Source organism: Danio rerio, chromosome 7 (assembly GCF_052040795.2).
Source record: "Danio rerio strain M-AB ecotype USA chromosome 7, GRCz13ab, whole genome shotgun sequence".
Lineage (NCBI taxonomy): Eukaryota > Metazoa > Chordata > Actinopteri > Cypriniformes > Danionidae > Danio > Danio rerio.
The window spans coordinates 4,981,389-5,002,500 of NC_141027.1; the positions used below are offsets into that span (position 1 = coordinate 4,981,389).

The 21,112-nt window shown below is 42.5% G+C and overlaps 1 protein-coding gene and 1 long non-coding RNA gene across 23 annotated transcripts in view; one reads left to right on the forward strand and one right to left on the reverse strand.

Annotated features, from left to right (window-relative positions):
• Positions 1–1,090: 1,090 nt before the first annotated feature.
• Positions 1,091–6,424, forward strand: LOC147842957 (uncharacterized). The gene is made up of 3 exons (XR_015495349.1): positions 1,091–5,225; positions 5,642–5,781; positions 5,822–6,424. It is a non-coding gene; the product is annotated as an uncharacterized LOC147842957 (long non-coding RNA).
• vangl2 (VANGL planar cell polarity protein 2) overlaps positions 6,214–21,112 on the reverse strand; it is a 52,959-nt gene continuing 38,060 nt past the window's right edge. For 8 of the 22 annotated variants that reach the window (XR_015494553.1, XR_015494546.1, XR_015494549.1 and 5 more), the window contains 5 exons: positions 19,063–19,199; positions 17,872–18,007; positions 13,208–13,451; positions 8,354–10,607; positions 6,214–8,209 (listed from right to left, as the gene is read on the reverse strand). Coding sequence is in view for 8 of the 22 variants with exons in the window: in XM_087258709.1 (XP_087114835.1) it covers positions 10,347–10,607; positions 13,208–13,451; positions 17,872–18,007; positions 19,063–19,199 (778 nt within the window). In the remaining 14 variants the exon portion in view is untranslated. 22 annotated transcript variants of the gene reach the window in all.

Here is a 21,112-nt window from a genome sequence, read left to right on the forward strand (position 1 = left end):
GCATTCTTACAGAGACACCTCTGTTATCAAACTAAACAAAACATGAGATTCATTTGCTGCGCACTTGTTTGATAACAGAAGTGTGCCTTTAAATGGCGCGTACAGACGCTAATCTGGGATCAGTTTATTGTACGGAGCGCGTCAGTCAGTCAGCGCTTAAACATGCATTCACTGGTTCAGAGGTTGCAAAGTGAAAGGCGACAATCAGTGCACAGTAATGTAAAGAAAGTGGGATAGAATGGTAAAATACGGGAGAATTTAGGCAAAAACGGGAGGGTTTACGTGAGTGCAGTGAACAGGAAGTGTTTGTGGAGAAACAGTTTTGCGAGAGAACGCAAAACATCTTTGCGAGAGAACGCAAAACATCTTTGCGAGGGAACACAAAACATCTTTGCGAGGGAACACAAAACATCTTTGCAAGGGAACGCAAAACATCTTTGCGAGATAACGCTAAACATCTTTGCGAGGGAACGCAAAACATCTTTGCGAGGGAACGCAAAACATCTTTGCGAGATAACGCAAAATATCTTTGCGAGATAACGCAAAATATCTTTGCGAGGGAAAGCAAAACTTTGCGAGAGAACGCAAAAAACTTAGAAATATATATTTTCCTCCCACCCATTTTTTTTCTTTCACCCATTATTTTTTTTTCACCCACCCATTTTTTTTCTCCCCCACTACGTCCCTTCCGGGGTTCCGTAGAAACTTGGATTAAAAGATCTGTTCAACTCTCTGTGATCAGCCACAGCTCAAAAATGAGTTTGGTTTAATATGTTTTTAAAACAGCATGTTTAAAAAAAAAAAAAAAGAGAGTAAAATCGATGTGTAATTCATAACCGTTGGAACCACAACAGCCATATAGTGTCAGTGAACTTTGTAATGACATTTGTGTGTGACTCGTGGTTTCAGAAAAGCTTGAATAAACTCCACCACAAATAAACCTACATGTTATTTCTGACTGATAACCTGATCTCTGCTTCACTCGTTCTCTGTCCCTGACTGCTGTTGATCAGACGTGACCCAGGAGAAACAGATACACGTGTGAGAATGGTGGGCGGGGAAAACCAGCTCATTTGCATTTCAAGAATTCACACGTAGCTGATGACTGATAGTGTAAAGACGTATTCGGCATGCTGTCCCGAGAGAGAGCCCTGAGGCAGAGCTCAGGTAAGTCCTGAAAGAAAAAAACAGAGGGAGGAAGCGGGGCGGATGGAAGGATTCTTCAAATCAAAATGGCAGAGGTAAGGTGAGTTAGCTATTTATGTGTGTTAGATTCAACTGATTGAATTGGTTGAATTGAACTGATTGGTTGGTCGTGTGACTGTTGATGGGAGAAGAGCCGTGGTCAGCCATCTGCATGTGATCCTCTCAAAATGAGTTTAAAGGATTTCGCAATCTGTCATCTCCTTAAACACGTGGACACAAATGATGTGTCATGAATCATGTGTGTAAGGATGTCTCAATTTTTAAGTTCACTGAATAATACACTGCTATATGAACACTAAATAATAATAATAATACATTTTATTTAAAGGCGCCTTTCTAGCAACTCAAGGACACCGTACAATCAACAAGAGCAATAAAACAAAAAGAGAAATAATAAAATATATACAGCAAAAGTGCAGATAAAATTAAGTATTAAAAGGCATCCTAAATAAGTGGGCTTTGAGTCTTAATTTGAGCAGTGTGAGGGAGTCAATGTTTTTGATGGCAGGTGGTAATGAGTTCCAAAGCCGCGGAGCAGAGCGGCTGAATGCTCTGTTGCCCATAGTTGAAAGGCGAGAAGAGGGAACAGACAAATGGAGGGAGGAAGAAGATCGCAGGGTGCGAGAAGGAACAGGAATGTGGAAGAGGGCAGACAAATATGGAGGGGCGAGATTGCGGATGGCTTTGAATGTTAACATCAAGATTTTAAAGTCAATTCGAGAATGAACAGGTAACCAGTGAAGCTGCTGCAGGACAGGGGCGATGTGATGAGAAGGGGTTCTGGGCCCGGTTTTTCAAAAGTAATCCACTAGGATTTTGGATAAGGGATTGGATCAAATCTTGAAAATGGGTTTTTCAAAAGAAAAACAGATTACATAATCGGATTAGATCACGTAATCCAATCTTGGTTTTGATCCGGATCAAACCTTTAGTTTGGGTTTTTCAGACCTTTTTTGTAGGATCTGGATCACTTTGATCCAAAAAACCCATCAGGGTCCCATCAGAAGGGTGGATTCAGCGTGGATTTCATGCCCAAAATGTAATGAAAGCTTAAAAAATCTATTAAATAATACTATATTTGGATCATGCAGTATCTTACAAGAAATACTATTCATTCATAAGGTTTTAATTTTATTTGTTCATCCGTCAGGCTATAGTGAGTGATAGGCTTTAACGTATTCAGCCTATTAGTATAGGCCTACAGCAAAATAGAAAGAGTTTGGCCTCATAAAATAATCCCTTAAAAATCTGTCAAAACTGACCAAAAACAATCAATTTTATTGTTTCACTAAATGATATATATATATTTATCACAATGGGAAATGTTTTTCTTTTTAGAATATTTATTAGTGGTGCATGCAATGATTACAGAATAAATAAAAATGCAAAGAATGGCAATCACTGATTTTTTAAATCACTTTCAACAATCTCAAATAGAGACTGAAAGGGCAGAAGCACAGCTTCGTCTGACAGAGGAAACAACTGACTCTGACCAAACTGCAGCAAACCAAGGCCAATGACTTGAGATCTGCCTCCTAAAGGCTACGCTCAGACAAGCTGCTCTCTCCACATCAGATGAGGAAGTCTGTAAGCCTAGTAAGAGCTTGATAAGCTAGGTGTATCTAATTGGGGTCCGAACTAAACTATTCCAGACACTGGCCCTCTACGACCGAGTTTGGACACCCCTGTCCTAGCGCATATCCTAAATGAGTTAAAGGAATTGACCTTTTGCCAGTCTACTACACTGTAAACTATCATTTCTGATGCCGCTGTTATGCAGGACACATCATACAGCGCTTGCAATTCAGTGAGTTTATCTTCCTGATCGGTCAACTTTACGTAGATGAACGTTTTATCAGCACAGACGAGATCACAGTCATTCACCCTCCACACGCCTCTCCCAGAGTAATCATGCAGGGGAGTATCATAGAAGACATTCCTGACCTCCCTCTTATGAAAATAGACACTTTAGTAATTTACAGTGAATACTGCAGTGTTTATGAAGCGCAAGTACTTGAATAAATGTATCCTAAGAGCTATGTTGACATAAATGTAATAAACGAATGAAACAAATGACCCTATGATGTAGTACATTTTCCACAACTATTCACAACTCTTAATATTCAACTTTGCCTAGGTATGCCTGAAGTTCAATTCAATTCAAGTTTTTCACAATAATTTGTGAAGTTTATTCATAAACAAATTTCGAGAGGATCACGTGCTTATGATTGTTCGCAGCTGTTCCAACTTTAGCTAATGACTGATTATCCTATCAGACGATCCTTAACTCACTATAAATAACCAGACTTTTCTCATCTCAATATCTTCGTCTTGAAGAAACCCCCCCACCCAACACTACCTTCCCTCCTTTCAAACGGGCGTCACGGTGGCCAGCGATTAGCGCTGTTGCCTCACAGCAAGAATGCCCCTGGTTTAATTCCTTTCCAAACCAGACGGCATTTCTGTGCGGAGTTTGCTCGTTCTCCCCTTGGTCGTCTGGGTTTTCCCCGGGTCCTCCCACAGTTCAAAAACAAGCACTCTAAACAATTAATCCAAATAGCTAAACTCTGAGTACACCTTTCAGCATCCATATCCGACACTTAGCTACAACAAGCAAGAGGGGGAGTCATCGAGATCTACCTGGGCTCAAACTCCCCTCTTGCCTTGCAATGGGAGGGAGCCAAGGGCTCAAGGATCTTATAAGCTCAGGGCTCTCTCCCGGGACAGCACGCCAAACTAGCTTTACTATCAATCATCAGCTAAGTGTGAACTCTTGAAGTGTTCTTTAAAAGAACTTTTGAAAAGGGTGATCATTATTGAATTACAATCAAATTCTGAGAAGAAAATGTATTAGTTCTCATAGTTTTATTAGTACTAATGACTTTAACTAGTAACTAATAGCTTTTAACATTCATTCATTGCCTACCACTTTTCCGGGGCCAGGTCATGGGGGCAGCAGTCTTCAGAGAGAACCCCAGACTTCCTTCTCCGCAGACACTTCCTCAAGCGGGATCCCGAGGCATTCCCAGGGTAGCCGAGAGACATAATCCCTCCAGGGTGTCCTGGGTCCTCCCTGGGGCCTCCTCCCGGTGGGACATGCCTAGAACACCTCCCTAGGTAGGCGTCCAGGAGGCATCCGAAACAGATACCCGAGCCACCTCAGCTGACTTCTCTCGATGTGGAGGAGCAGCGGCTCTATCCTGAGCTCCTCCTAGGTGACGAATTTACTCACCATATCCATAAGGGTGCTCCCTGCCACCCTGTGAAGGAAACTCATTGCGGCCGCTTGTATCCAAGACCTCCTCCATGAACCATTATCTTAGCGTGATGGAGGGGTGTTTGAGTTCCTGAGTGATCCTAGGAGCAATGTAGTTGGGGGCTAATGCCCCTGGTAGGGTCAAAAAGGTAACAGGTCAGACTAAGTGTGATTCAAAAACCCCTCATGACTACAAAAACATCAAGGACCGTAACGTGGCCTGGTATGGCACAGTCAGGGCCTCACCCTGGAGCCAGGCCTGAGGTTGGGGCTCATATGGGTTTTTTCCCACAGAACACAGCCGGGCTTAGCCTGAAGGAGCAGCATGGGACCATCCTCCCGCAGGCCCACCACCTGCAGGGGGAGCCGTTTTATTGCGGAACGGGTGAAGGTCAAAGGTTAGGACCACGATAACCCGATGGTCAGGCACAGAAACTGACTAGCTTTTAATAGTTTTATATGAAGTTTTTAAAAGTTATTATATATAAACATTGGAGGACTCGTACAGTATTTTCACCCGGGAGCAGGGCCGGAGCAAGCTGAACTGCCGCTCTAGGCAAAGGACGATCACGCCGCCCTCAACCCCAATGTGAAATCGAAAGTGACTGGTTATGAAAATGAAGTGAGGTGTCGCGGACATCTTTTCCGGTGCACTATGCGCGGATATAACTGAGGACGCGCGGGTGCTGAGGGAGGGAGGTGTCGCGGACACTGCGCTCTTTATTCTGCCGCCCTATGCGCGGATATAACTGAGGACGCGCGGGTCCTGAGGGAGGGAGGTGTCACGGACACTGCGCTCTTTATTCTGCCGCCCTATGCGCGGATATAACTGAGGACGCGCGGGTGCTGAGGGAGGGAGGTGTCGCGGACACTGCGCTCTTTATTCTGCCGCCTTATGCGTGGATATAACTGAGGACGCGCGGGTGCTGAGGGAGGGAGGTGTCGCGGACACTGCGCTCTTTATTCTGCCGCCCTATGCGCAGATATAACTGAGGGCGCGCGGGTGCTGAGGGAGGGAGGTGTCGCGGACACTGCGCTCTTTATTCTGCCGCCTTATGCGCGGATATAACTGAGGACGCGCGGGTGCTGAGGGAGGGAGGTGTCGCGGACACTGCGCTCTTTATTCTGCCGCCTTATGCGTGATTATAACTGAGGAGGCGCGGGTGCTGAGGGAGGGAGGTGTCGCGGACCTCAATTCTGCCGCCCTATGCGCGGAAATGACTGAGGCAATGCGCGTGCTGATGGAGGTGTCGCTGACGCCGCCCTCTCTATTCTGTCGTCTATGTCTAATATACTTGAGGACGCGGGTGGTGAGGGAGGTGTCGCGGACATAACTCAGGACGCAATTGGTAAGAAAAGTGTCGCGGACGCCGCCCTCTCTGTACTGCCGCCTAGGTTGTCTCTATGGACGCGCCGGCCCTGCCCGGGAGCAATGCGATCGGCTAAGGTTGGGCAGGTCAGATTCATGATTGACTGGCATCGGGAAATGTTCCAGTGCTCGCTATGGCCAGTCCACCCCTGTATATAAACAGTTAACCTGCAGGTACAGATCTATTGTACGGCACCTTTAAAGAGATTTAAATATCTTTTAAAAACTAAACTGATGATATACAAGCTTCTCAGAAACTGATGTCCAAAAAAAATATGAATAAAAAAAATGGTTTAGAGCCATCAGCTTCACATAAAATACATCCACATTCTGCAGATCTCCAACTCCACCAACATTACACAATCAAATAAACGTTTCAAGCTACGTAGAGTAGATCATTTATTTTAAAAAACAGAAGGCTGAAACATGTTTAGTTCTAAAATTATCAATTGCAAAAAGGTTTTTCACACAATAACCAAAACAAATCTACAAATCTCTTTACAACAAACAGTCTTTTAAAAGGGAAAATGTTAAAGATTAGCTTAACTCTCATACAAAATGATATAAAGTAAAAAAAAAAACAAAAGAAAAAGGTACAAAACTGCATCGCCCACATGCACCAGACCTAAAAAAAGGAACTGCTCAGTTCTGGAAATAACAACCACCAACACATCACCTCATCATCCTGTTTCGCTGACATCCACGCGCGTATAAAAGAAGAATGACTTATGTACAACATGTGGAGGGGATGCAGAGTCTACAATGAGCCAAAGGTAGACGAGTAAAGTTCATTGGTTGTCCGAGGCCGATAGCGATTGGACCGACAGGAGCGCCGGCCGCCAGGCACAGATTCAACATTTGGCACACATTCATGTTTGTGCATTTCATATAAAAGCTCACATTTGATCGGTCGTGTCTGAGTGTGTGTGTGTGTGTGTGTGTGTGTGTGTGTGTATGTGTGTATGTGTGTGTGTGTGAGACAGACAGTGTTTCGAAGATAAAACGTTTTTAAAAAGATGCTTTTCAGACAGTGAGTTTGCTGGTGTACAGAACACAGATGATATAGAAGGCCCCTCGAGTCATGATCGTAATAAAGTATAAAGTACTGCAAACATACAAACAACTACAGCTGTGAGGATACAACTGATGAGAATCCATTACTGGATCGCTTCTGAGATGATCCGCATGCATCGCGACTTTCTCTGAAATCTTTCTGAGCTTAGTTTTAACCACAGACGGCACTCTATCAACAGATGGCGCTCTCGGCAAGATTTAACTGCAGACAGCAATCTAGGCTAGTTTTAACCACAAACGTCACTCTAGGCTAGTTTTAACCACAAACGTCACTCTAGGCTAGTTTTAGCCGCAGACGATGTTGTAGGCTAGTTTTACCCGCAGATGAAGTTCTAAGCTAGTTTTTAAACAGCATAGCGCACTCCTGCCTAGTTTTAATCAAAGTTGGCGTTCTCTGAAAGTTTTAACTGAAGATGATGTTCTGGGCTAGTTTTATCCGAAGATGGTGCTCTAGGCTAGTTTTAACCAAAGATGACTCTCTAGGCTAGTTTTTAAACAGCGTGGCAGACTCCTGCTTAGTTTTAATCGAAGATGGCGTTCTAGGAAAGTTTTAACTGAAGATTAGGCTAGTTTTATCCGAAGATGTCTCTCAAGGCTAGTTTTAACCAAAGATGACTCTCTAGGCTAGATTTAACTGAAATTGACATTCTAGGCTAGTTTTAACTGAAGATGGTGCTCTAGGCAAGTTTTAACCACAGAAGGCACTCTAGGCTAGTTTTTAAACAGCATGGAGCGCTCCAACCTAGTTTTAACCAAACATGACGTTTTAGGCTAGTTTTAACTAAAGATGATTCTCTGGGCTAGTTTAAACAACAATAGTACTCCAGGCTAGTTTTAACCACAGATGGTGCTCTAGGCTAGTTTTAACTGTAAATGGCGCTCTAGGCTAGTTTTAACTGTAAATGGCGCTCTAGGCTAGTTTTACCCACAGACTGCGCTCTAGGCTGATTTTAACAGTAGATGGCGCTCTAGGCTGATTTTAACAGCAGATGGCGTTCTAGGCTAAGCTAGTTTTAACAGCAGATGGAGCTCTAGGCTGATTTTTTACAGCAGATGGAGCTCTAGGCTGACTTTAACAGCATATGGTGCTCTAGGCTGATTTTTACAGCAGATGGCGCTCTAGGCTGACTTTAACAACATATGGTGCTCTAGGCTGATTTTTACAGCAGATGGCGCTCTAGGCTGACTTTAACAGCAGATGGCGCTCTAGGCTGACTTTAACAGCAGATGGCGCTCTAGGCTGGTTTTAACCGCAGACGGCGCTCTAGGCTAGTTTTAACAGCAGATGGCGCTCTAGGCTGACTCTAACAGCAGATGGCGCTCTAGGCTGACTTTAACAGCAGATGGCGCTCTAGGCTGACTTTAACAGGAGATGGCGCTCTAGGCTAGTTTTAATCTCAGACGGCGCTCTAGGCTGACTTTAACAGCAGATGGCGCTCTAGGCTGACTTTAACAGCAGATGGCGCTCTAGGCTGACTTTAACAGCAGATGGCGCTCTAGGCTGACTTTAACAGCAGATGGCGCTCTAGGCTGACTTTAACAGGAGATGGCGCTCTAGGCTAGTTTTAATCTCAGACGGCGCTCTAGGCTGACTTTAACAGCAGATGGCGCTCTAGGCTGACTTTAACAGCAGATGGCGCTCTAGGCTGACTTTAACAGCAGATGGCGCTCTAGGCTGACTTTAAATGCAGATGGTGCTCTAAGGTAGTTTTAACAACACACGGCGCGCTAGGCTGAACAGCAGTTGTGGCTCTAGGCTAGTTTTTAACAGCATAGAGTGCTCTAGCCTATTATTAACCTTAGATGACACTCTAGGCTAGCTTTGACTGAAGATGACGACACTCTAGGCTAGATTTAACCAAAGATGACACTCTAGGCTAGTTTTAACTGCAGATGATGCTCTAGGCTAGATTTAACCACAGGTTGTGCTCTAGAATAGATTTAACCACAGATGGCGCTCTAGGCAAATTTTAATCGCAGACAGTGTTATAAGCTAGTTTTTAACAGCATAGAGTGCTCCAGCCTATTGTTAACCTTAGATGACACTCTAGGCTAGTTTTGACCGAAGATGACGACACTCTAGGCTAGATGTAACCAAAGATGACACTTTAGGCTAGTTTTAACCGCAGATGATGCTCTAGGCTAGATTTTAACCACAGATCGGCTCTAGGATAGTTTAAACCACAGATGGCGCTCTAGGCAAATTTTTAACCGCAGACAGTGTTAAAAGCTAGTTTTTAACAGCATAGAGCGCTCCAGCTTATTTTTAACAGAAGATGACACTCTGGGCTAGCTTTGACCGAAGATGACGAAGATAATGACACTATGCTAGTTTTAACTGAAGATGATGTTTAGGGTAGTTTTAATCAAAGATGACGTTCTAGGCTAGTTTTAACCGAAGATGACGCTCTAGACCAGTCTTAACTGATGATGACTCTCTAGGCTTTAAACCAAGATAGCACTCCAGGCTAGTTTTAACAGCAGAATGGTGCTCTAAGCTAGCTTTTGACCGCAGGTGACACCCCAGGCTAGATTTAACCGCAGATGACGCTCCAGTCTACTTTTAACTGTAGACATTGCCCTAGGGTAGTTTTTAACTACAACATGGCACTCTAGGCTAGTTTTTAACCGCAGATGCACTCTAGGCTAGTTATTTTTCAACCACTAATGTCGCTCAAGGCTAGCTTTTAAAAGCAGATATGCACTAGGCTAGGGTTTAACTGCAGGCGCTGCTCTAGACTAGATGCTCGAGGCTAGTTTTAAACAAAAGTGACGTTCTAGGCTATTTTTTAACAGCTAGCGGTGCTCTAGGCTAGTTAAGAGCACCTGTGCTGTGTGTGGTCAAATGTACTTGACATGTATTTGTGCTTGAATGAGATTAGTCTAAACAGCCTTCTGTTGCCATCTGTTGATAAAAACCGAGCTCAGAATCGATTGAAGATAAAAACAATCGCAACGTGTTTGGAAAAATCTCAGAGCGAATGCAGAATTATTTCTGGACTCATCGCCACAGCTCATCTTACGACATCTCAAAAACATTCACAACAGATATAGAGCTCAAAAGAGTTACAAACATGCTTCTGGTGTGCTTTTTTGAACAGACAATCATCATAAAGTAAAGCACTTGATCGCTGTGGGGTTGATCAGCTACAGTCTCCTAGTGTTTCCATCGCTCCTCGAGCTCAGGCGTCTAATGCAAACGCAGAACTGCTGGTGAATCGTCCAGTTTGTGCAGCACTCTGATATGTGGAACTGTACTTGATCATGTTATTCACAAAATTAAAAAAACAATGCATTGCAGTTAGGGAGTCCGGGGTGACCCCGACAGCGAGTAGTTCATGTAGTGTAATAATAATAATAAAACCAAAGGAAGAGTGATATCTAGAAGTAAAGAGCGAGTGGTTTGTCCCTCTGCTGCTGCTGCTGTAGAGTCTCTGCTCCTCACACCGAGGTTTCCGACTGGAGCCGCATCACAAACTTGTGGCTCTTGGGGTCGATAAACTCCTCCCCCAGGTTGAGGAAGGGGAGGGGCGTCACCGTGACGACAAGGGCGAAGTCGAGGCGGCGCAGCGAGAAGACGAGGCCCTGACGTAGTGCTGCAGTCACCGGCTCCTCGCTCACCAGAGTCCACTGCCGCCCCCTGCCGTTCTCACGCTGGTACTGCATGGTGGGACCCGGAGTCAGGTAGCGCTCCAAAAATGCCTGACCACACATTCAGAAAGACACAGGCAGACACACACACACAAACACGCACAGGAAGAGGTTTGGTTAGATGCAGGCCTAGGCTGGTTGACTGGTTTTAGCTGGTCGACCAGGCTGGTTTTAGAGGGGTCTTGGCCACTTCCAGGCTGGTTCCAGGCTGGAAAATGACCAGCTAAATCCAGCTTGACCAGCCTGGTTTAAGGTGGACATAGCTGGTTTTGGCTGGGCTCCCAGCCTGGCTGAGCTGGTCAAGCTGGTTTTAGCTGGTCATCTCCCAGCCTAACCAGCTAAGACCAGGTTGGAAATGGCTGGAAACCAGCCTGGAAGTGGCCAAAACCCCTCTAAAACCAGCCTGGTCGACTAGCTAAAACCAGCCAACCAGCCTAGGCTGGTTTTAGCTGGATTTTTCAGCAGGGTGACTATATAGACAAAGTAGAATAGTATGAGAAAACATCAGTTTGCAACATAAAGCAGCATCACGAGCTGCTTTTAACATCTAAAAACCAATGGAAGAGAGTATAAAGGCTGATTTATACTTCTGGTCAAACACCGGCGTATGCTACGGCGCTGACGCATAGCCCTTCGCCGTGGCCGTCAGCGTCGCTGACGTGCACCTCTTAAAAAATGTAACTACACGTCGCAACAACGCGTAGCGCAAGCTCTGTGATTGGTCAGCTTGGTAGCGCTGATGAGTCTGGGCGGGACCGAGAGCCGCGCGAATGGCGCGAGCGATTGTTTTACAAGTGTGGAGTCCCTGAAGGAGCTCCGGATGAAAAGTTTTGTTTTGTGTTTACCTCATAGTTAAAGTTGTTGCACGTCCGCCGGTTCCTGCCTCAAAATGAGCGAGTTTGAGCCACTTGTACATCCCGGAAGTGTTCAGGAAAAGCAAAAAAGCAGCGAAGAAACTCGACACAGAGGAACATTTACACCTCACTGCCAACTAGCGTTTCAGAAGTGTTAATGCAGACCAACAGAGACAGTGCGCAGAAGTATAAATGCACAGCCACGCGCGTTGCATGCGCCGTGGGTTACGCCGGTCACTTGACGCAGAAGTATAAACCAGGCTTAAAGGGCCATGAAACCCCCTCGTTTCAGCAGGGTGTTTTCACACCTCTACTTTGGAAAAAGTCAGAAAAGTGGGCGTGTCCAGCTCTGTTTAGGGGGGAGTGTCGGAGGAAGAAAAGAGGCTTGGTGTGGGAGTGTCTTGGCGCGCTGAATTTCAGAGTCAAAACACACAACCACACACACAACCACAGCGGACAATGTGACTGTTTACATGGACAACTGTAGTCGAATTATTTGCCAAATTATTAAATGTTGGACTTTAACTGCAGTTTGGCTCTTTCATTCAGGGAATTCATTCATGCCCCTCGCGACAAATGAGATATTTAATTCGAGGATCTGCTCTAAGCGTGTATTTTTCATGCAATGTTTGATACCGCACGGCGAATGAGAGAAAAAAACCTCAGCATTTCCCGGAAACTTAGATACACACGGCAGGTAGCGTCAGAAAGCCGCGTGTGTTATTCCAGTCACAAAATCCTACACGAGGTTATAGTTTGGTTGTAACTGTTAGTGCTAACTTGTTTACACTGGTGCAATAGTTTGTTTGATACGAATAAAATACGAACTGAATAAACAAAGAGCACTGCTCGCTCACTTACCAAATCTGTAGAGACAGGACAATCACCAGCAACTAGAGCCGCGTCTTTATTTAGAGGAGACTACAAGCGAATTCGGATCTCAGCGTTTGCAGATGAGAACAGCTCTCAGGTAAACAATAATCCTCCTTAGACACGCAAGTTATTGTTGTCGAGCGTCGCGTACACTGTTAATCCACACGTGACTCCAGCTGCGCTCTCACAGAGAGAAAATGAAAACAAAACTTAACTGCAGCAAACTATAAAAGCAACACTTCACGCTTGTTTTGCCAACACAACGTGGCGTCTGTATCGTCTAAACACTGTGACAGTAATGAATATTAATGAAGTTGCACAATAGAGCGCTCTGATTGGTTTGAACCAAGCCTTACTCACGCATTAATGCATCACACTGTAAGACGTAATAAGACACACTCTGGCACAGACGCCCAGTCTGCACGCTGGAATACACGCTATTATCTCATGGCCGTGACGCTGCTATAAAAATTAGTTTCAAACCGGAGGTACGAATTTGCTTGAAATAACGCAAATACAACCAATTTACACTTTTTAGTGAAATATAGGTGTCCTAATAGTGTTTTTAGCAGTGTGGGACACATATACGACTGTCAACAGCTCAAAACATGTGTTTTGGTGTTTCCTGACCCTTTAAGTCTAGAGCAGGGGTCACCAACCCTGTTCCTGGAGATCTACCTTCCAGCAGAATTCATTCCCAGCCCTGATCAAACACACCTGAACCAATTAATAGTACCTGAAGCAGCACTTGATAATTACAAACAGGTGTGTTTGATATGGGTTGCAACTGAAATGTGCAGGAAGGTAGCTCTCCGGGAACAGGGTTGGTGACCCCTGGTCTAGAGACTAGAGATTCAATAGTAAAAACATCCTTACATCTATAAGTCCCCACTGGGATATCGTTTGAGTGTGTGTTTTGCTCACCTTGGGCGTCATGTTGTGCGTGATGCAGAACTGCAGGTGTGAGATGATGCTCTCCATGCTGTGGTAGGGCTGCTGGCGTGTGGTGCGCAGGTACTTCTGCATGGCTCGAGCCATCGGGGCGAAGATGGCCTGCGCCGCCTCTCGGGGGTCCATGACCTCTCGTGGGTGTTTGGGGGACGCCGCCGCCTCATCGTCCTGTAGCCTCTTAATGTGTGTGAAGGCCTCCTCCACCGCCACCACCAGCCTGAGCCCACGAACACACCAGTAAACACACACACACTCACAGTAGAGCACAAACATCATTAAAGCTCCTGTGACGTGCTTTGACATGTTATAAGATGTTTGACGTCATCTCGATTGACACATGAAGAGAGGGCGGGGCATATAGTAGCTCCTCCCTCTTTTAAAAACAAAAACAGCCTATAGGTTACCATTGATGATGCGCAATATTCAGATTGAGGGCAGGAAGTCTTCTATATAAGAATTGCTATCAGGTTGGCGCCAATAGCATTGTGGTTAGTGTGCGACAGCACTGAGGCGTTCATGGTGACCCCTAGTTTGATTAATGGCTCGAGATCCTTTACCGACCCTTCCCCTATCTCTGCTCCCCATACTTTCCTGTCTCTAAAATCTCCACCGTCCTGTCAAAATAAAGGTGAAAAACCCCCCCAAAAAATAATAATAATAATTAAAAAAAAAAAAAAAAATCAGTACATCAGCATATTTCTGTCTTATGTTGTTTATAACTGTTTAATTCAGTTTTTATTGACTTCCAAACGTTTTTGCTTTTAAAGGGGGGGAAAGTTTAATAAACTGGTTGAAAAACGGAGGAAAAGGCGGCATGTATTACAGGGCCACGACACCCCCCACTTTCGGTTAAAGTCTACTTCAGAATTTTTTCAAAAGATGCATGATTAATGGGGGTGGAGCTCCGCGAGCATCGGGCAGGAGTGGGCGTGGCCAGCAGGGGAGAACGTAAGTGAACAACTGTTGTTGTCATTTAGCTCACAAAATGAGACAAACCGTGAGGAGACGCATGCGTTTATAGTTTACAAAGTTAAAATGCATGGAAATGAACAGTGATTTAATGCCCGGCTACATTTGTTATTCGTTATTTCATATACAGACAACCACAATTTATATCATTATAAAGATAAGTGTGTTCATATAAACCCTATAAATGAGGACTTCTCCCTCAATCCCCGTATCCAGCAGACTCAGTGCAGCAGGTCTCCTATTTTAACCGTTAACCCTGCTGGTAATCTGGAGGATTAAGGCGAACACAGCAGCACAGTGATGTGTCTGAATGTGAACGAACTCCTGATTAAAGACAGCGTCTACCATTCTCTAATTCTCGTGCTGCTCTCCTGACAAAAATGCTAGCAGCACACACACAGCTTTGCTGTATGATCGGCCCTGACAAGATCGCGGGGGAAAACATGTAACAAACCCTGTGGCTCATGGAAACAAACGCATATGAGCCTTCATGAACGGCTAAATACTGTCGGTCTGTGTCTCACAGCTCGGGCTTGACTCTGGCAGGTCTGGCAGGTCTCATGAATAATTAAGCAGCCGGCTCTTCTCATAGGATAAGGAAAGTCCGCTATGAATAATAATGAGAAACCGACACGTCATCATTGCACTTGCGGTACTTCGCTACGTCGCCGATTTTGATCCCGCCCCAAAATCATTTTTAACCCGGAAGCTGAAATTAGCAGACAAAAGCTCAAAAATATCCAGTTTTCCCCACAATTAAAGCTGACAGGTGCTAACATTGTCTTAACTGATGCTCAACACTATATATTAACACATCTGTTAATATAAAAAAAAAAAGTTCTCCAGGGTGTCCTGAACCTTCAAACATTCATTCAGTGTATTCATGTGTACAAACTTTTTTTTGAATGCAATCACTCATTTGACAGCACTAATGAAGATCATATACAGGTCTAGCTATGAGTATTTTATGTTAATGTGTTATATAAATATCAAATACAAACACTGCCACACTTACAAAATAAAGGAGAATTAATATTACGTGTCCTGTCATGTCATCACTGCAATGAAATCTGTCTTGTTTTGCAAAAGTCAAAGTCTTTACTGGCGTTTCGGCAGAATAAACAACTGTAACGTAAACGTCTATATGCGCAGCAGCGGTGTATGTTGGTTAATGGTAAATTCATCAACTAATTAAAAAAAACTCGACTGTTATTATTGTGGAGCACTTTTCCCCCTTACAAAAATAAATAAATCAATAATAATGTGAATGAAGCGTCCACGCTTTTGTATGCTTTATCTTGTATTTCAGGATGTCTGGAAGACATCCACATGAGGAGAAGACAATAGTAGTTTATAATAAACATGCTTTTGCGCACAGAGTGAATTGTATAATGTGTACAACTCTTTGTTAACGAATACTGGAGCATAGTAAACTGATAAACAGCAATAAACACTGTAACATCTGGAGCTGTGTTTATTTATTATATATAGTTGAAATTAGAATTATTAGGCCTCCTCTTCAAATGTTAACTATTTTATAATTGTCCCCAATTTTTTTTCAACACATTTCTACACACAATAGTTGAATAACTCATTTATAATAACTGATTTATTTGATCTTTGCCATGATGACAGTAAATAATATTAGACTAGATATTCTTCAAGACACTTCTATACAGCTTAAAGTGACATTCAGGGTGCTTTCACACCTACACTTTTGTTTCGGAACGTGTCTCGATTGCCCAGTTAGCGCGGTTCGTTTGGCATATGTAAACAGGGCAATCGCGCTCTGTTCAGCGCCAAAGAAATCGCTCCGAGATCGCTTGAATGAGGTGGTCTCGGCACGATTGAAACGAACCCTGGAGTGAGAAAGCGATCCGATTCGAACGCGGTTATATCACAGTGTTTTATGGATATGTAATAGGCTTACGGTTATATGAAGAGAGAATTATGAGCATGGCGGGAAGTTTCGCGAGTCTCCGGATGCCCGCAAAGGAGCGATGATCTCCCGGTAATCTCGCGTCTCCCTCCCGGTCCTCAAATAGGCATCATTGCGCACCCTTCTCACCCCTTCCCACCGCATCTCTCCTCAGACACGTCGCGCGCGCACCATGTCAATCACCACCAAACCACCACCTCTCCTGACAGCTGAGCGGGACGCTGCAAAATAAACCCTGACACTCTGACCAATGTGAGGAGAGTTTACTCGCACGTGACTTGTTTTAGCTCGTTTGGTCCGATTAGAAACTTTGCAGTGTAAGAAGCATAATGTAAGCTACCACCTCTATGCTGATGATACTCAGCTTTACTTGCCTATAAAAATGGGAGAAAATTCTGTTTTACAGTCCTTTTTCACCTGTTTTAACGAGATTAAGGAATGGCTGGCTGGTAATTTCTTACACTTGAATGAATCAAAAACTGAAGTAGTAGTGTTTGGTCCTCCGAGTGTCTGTGAATCTACAATTAATAAATTAGGTTCGATCAAGCCTAAGGTCCACAGTCACGTAAAAAATCTTGGAGTTACTTTTGACACTGAGTTAAAGTTTGACAAGCAAATAAACTCAGTCGTCAAAAGTGGTTTCTATCAATTAAGGAACATTGCCAAATTGAAGCCTTTTCTTTCTTTTAAAGAGCTGGAAACTGTCATTAATGTTTTTATTATGTCAAGACTGGACTACTGTAACTCTTTGTATTCTGGAGTTTCACAGGCATCAATAGCACGCCTGCAGCTGGTTCAAAATGCAGCTGCTAGGCTTTTAACTGGGACAAAAAAATTCTCTAGTATCTCACCAGTTTTATTGTCTCTTCACTGGCTCCCAGTCCAATTTAGAATTCAATATAAATTATTGCTTCTAGTTTTTAAAAGTTTGAATGGTCTGGCACCGACTTACATTTCTGAGCTTCTTCACTGGCACACTTCATTGAGGCCAATCAGGTCTGAAAACACATTTCAGCTAGTTGTCCCCAAAACGCGGTTGAAATCAAGAGGTGACAGGGCTTTTTCTGCTGCAGCCCCCCGACTGTGGAATGGTCTGCCTTTACAGATCCGATCATGTTCTTCACTTGGTGCTTTTAAGTCTCTTCTAAAAAATCACCTTCTGTCTCTTGCCTTTGATTGTAATTAATTTTAATCTGTTTTATATATTTTGCAAATTTTTTATATATAGGTATAGATTTTGTATGCTGGTCGTTTTGTAAAGCACTTTGGTCAACATCTGTTGTTTTTAAATGTGCTCTATAAATAAAGCAAACAAACAAACAAACAAACAGTGTGAAAGCGAACCGCTCCAAGAGCAAAGAGCAACAATGTAACATTTGTAATCTCTGTTTCGGAACAACTGAATCGATTCACAGGTGTGAAAGCACCCTTAGAGGCTTAACTAGGGTAATTAGTTTAAAGTTATGGTAATTAGGCAAGTAAATGTATAACAGTGGTTTGTTTTGTAGACTATCCAACACAAATAAAACAAATAAGACTTCCTCCAGAAGAAAGCAATATAATGGGAAATACTGTGCAAAAATCCCAGGCTCTGTTGAACATCATTTGGGAAAATATTTATAAAAGAAATTGACAGAACGGCGAATCTTTTTAACTTCGACTACATATTCTGACTTCATCAGGAGCTGTATTTAATGCATGATCTCATATGTGTGTGTGTTTGTCAGACCTGGCTTTGCGCTTGCGGACCCTGCGGTCCATCTCAGCCTCCTCGTAGTAATATTCATTATGAGAGTTGTCCCGTCTGCGGGCGGCGGCGGCGATCATGGCTCGAGACTGACCCGTCGAGTTATTAGTGCTGTTCTCTGAGGACAAAACAATTCAATTAGAGTCAGTGGAAACTCTCAGACACTCAACAAATATCATTATATAACATACGGAGAGGCCAGCAGTGGATAATAATAACACATTACATAAATCACCTCCATATACACTCGGTTTCGACATGCTTTTAGATAACATTATTTAAAATATCTTCTTTTGTGTTCGACAGAAGAAACTTACTATGGTTTGAGTGCTAGTAAATAGCGAGTCTATTTTCCTTTCTGTGTGCACTGTCTCTTTAAGCAATAAACATTATATTATTTATTATAAATAAAATTAGAGCAAATAAAATCATCAGAAAGTCTAGTTTATTATGATTATATTTAGAGCGTAAAACAAAGAGTTTCAGGTCGCACGTTACAGCAAGTAGTTCCATTAGTTAATGTGAGTTCATTTATTTACTGACATAAACAATACAGTACTTATAAATCAGAGTTCAATATTTGCTAATGCATCATTAATATACAGAGATGTGCTTGTTTAATTTAAAGAAAATGAAGATGTTCATTGCTAGTTCCTATTAACTCCCAGTGCATTATCTAATGTCAACACAGATGAATAAACACTGTAATTAATGCGTTTGTTTATTTTCTCAAGTGCCTGAGCCTGCAGTTCATTGAGTGGCCACTAGAGGTCAGTGAACGAGCAACTCTCCATTGACTCCCATGTTAAAATGCCCAATATTACAGTAAAATAATAAGGTGTTCACAGCCTGGTTCAAACATAGTTTGGTGTATATAGCTAATATTACCCTTCATGATAACTGTGAGGGAGGTGGATTTATTTGTATCTCTTCTGTTTAATTTATATTAAGCCTCAATATTCTGCATAATTAAGGGGAGTGGCCACTTGATTGACAGATGCAACCAGTGTTTACCTTACATAAAGTTGTCCTGTTTATAGCTCAAATATCTCAACATTCTACTAAATAAGAAGCATTTTATAAACAAGCAAAACAAAATGTCTTGTAGTTTGTGTTAAGTGAGCTTTTTCTTAAAACATGCAAAATAATCTTGTTTTTTTTTTTTTTTTGTACCTTCTCCGAGAGAGTAGACCTTGAATCCAGACATCTTCTTGGACAGGATGGATTTGGGCAGGTTGAGTAAAGCAGGATTGTAGACTGGGAAATCAGTGTAATAATGATCCAGAACCCACACGGCTGCTCGCTGGATGCTGAAAACACACATACACACACACGTATGAATAAACAGCTGAGTTTACAACATGATGATCGTTGTTCACATTACTGCTTCAGTTCAAGCTGGATGTTTAATTCAAACATAAACAAAATACACATTTTTCAAACTTTTTTTGATGAATTTGATGTTTGCAACATTTTATTTAGGATGTGTGACGACAGCAAACACACTAAATATCAGACTGTTTGTATATGATTTAGACCAGGGATTCCCAAACTTTTTTATTCCGTAAAAAATAGTACGGAAATTCAATCTCAAAACGCACCATAATATTTTAATATGGAAAAATAGGTAAAAACAATTGTATCCATTCAAAGCAGTCAAAAATATATGGTGTGCGGCTTTTGGATTTTGCGATTTGATATGCACAAAATGAGGCTCGAAGTGCTTTTTGTAGGATGCTGGCTGTAACTGTGATCATTTTTTTGTTGTTGAAAAAGATACTCTTCTTTTTTTTTAGAAGAGAATATGATCAACCTTTGATCAAGCTCCTTGATTATGATCAAGCCCCGTCACATCGCAGTAAATTCCACTGCTAGTGTATAGTCATAAGAAACTAAACAGCTTTCTGATCGACTACTACAAGCTGGGAAAACGTCAGATAAATATGCCAATGCAATTAACATTATTGCTGAATAGATCTAATATTTACACATTTGCTTGAAGGAATGATGAGGGTTAGTTATATTACTATATTTTCCATAACATCTATGCCCTTCCATAACATTAGCTGACGTTAAAACTAACAGATAGCACTATAGCTATTTATTGATTAGCAATCTGTCAACGTTGGGATGTAAAAAATACGGGACAACAAATAGCTTCAAATGATAGAATACATAGCAAACATTAGAACATATTGACAATACAATAAAAGGTTTAGCCTATTAAAATCAATGTCCTATCCAGAAATTTAATAAAGTTATAAAACCTACTTCACTTTTAATTGTATTCACATATTGGTTAAAGTTACTATAGTTATTTAGTGAAGAGCAGCAAATCAATCTCTCATTTTGTTTTGTTTGATAACAGAGGTGTTAATGTAAGAATGCAGATCTATAATGAAAGCATTCGACTACTTTAGTAACTGTTTGTGCTCATTTAGTTGCGTTTAAAATAAAACACGCAGGACGTGGCAAAAAAACAAGAAAAAAAAAAAACACGGAAAAAAATAAGCACTTTGTCGACGGTCCCTTACTGACAGCTTCGCTCAGCGCGAGCTCTACCGGCTAAACGCAGATTGTGAGGGCTCAAACGCAGCAGTGCTCGTAATGTCGAGCGAAAAAAAGAAAAAGACAGCTGTGAAACATAACCAGCTTTGTCTTTTTGTAGTAAACACACTTTAGATATTTTTAGGGTACGAGGTTGAGTTATTGCCGTCTATCGTACCGGTTTTGATTCACCGCAATGTAAATTAGCTGCAGCTATGTGACGTTGCGCGACCCCACCTTTGTTCACTGTGCGACCCACAGTTTAAAAACCCCTGATTTAGACTATGGTTATAAATTATCTTTATCCAAACACTGCTAATGGGATTGTTGGTTAAACGTCACACAAGAATTCTGCTAAATCTCTTCTACATACTAGTGTTGTCACGATACTGAAATTTAAAAACAACTCTCATTTCCTGCAAACACATGCGCATGTTCTTAAACAGCACTGATTGGCCATTGTGTTCACCTGCTCAACAGAAATGACTAGGGATGCACAGATGCCGATATTTGGATCGGATATCGGTTTGATACTGCATGTTTCTGCTAGATATGGTATGATTCTCCATTCATTCAGAATTCAAACTACGTGCCATGTTTGGTCAAGACAACACAAAACACTCTCCAAGACTATTTGTTCCTGTTAGTTTAAATAATCAGTGGAGAAATGCATTCA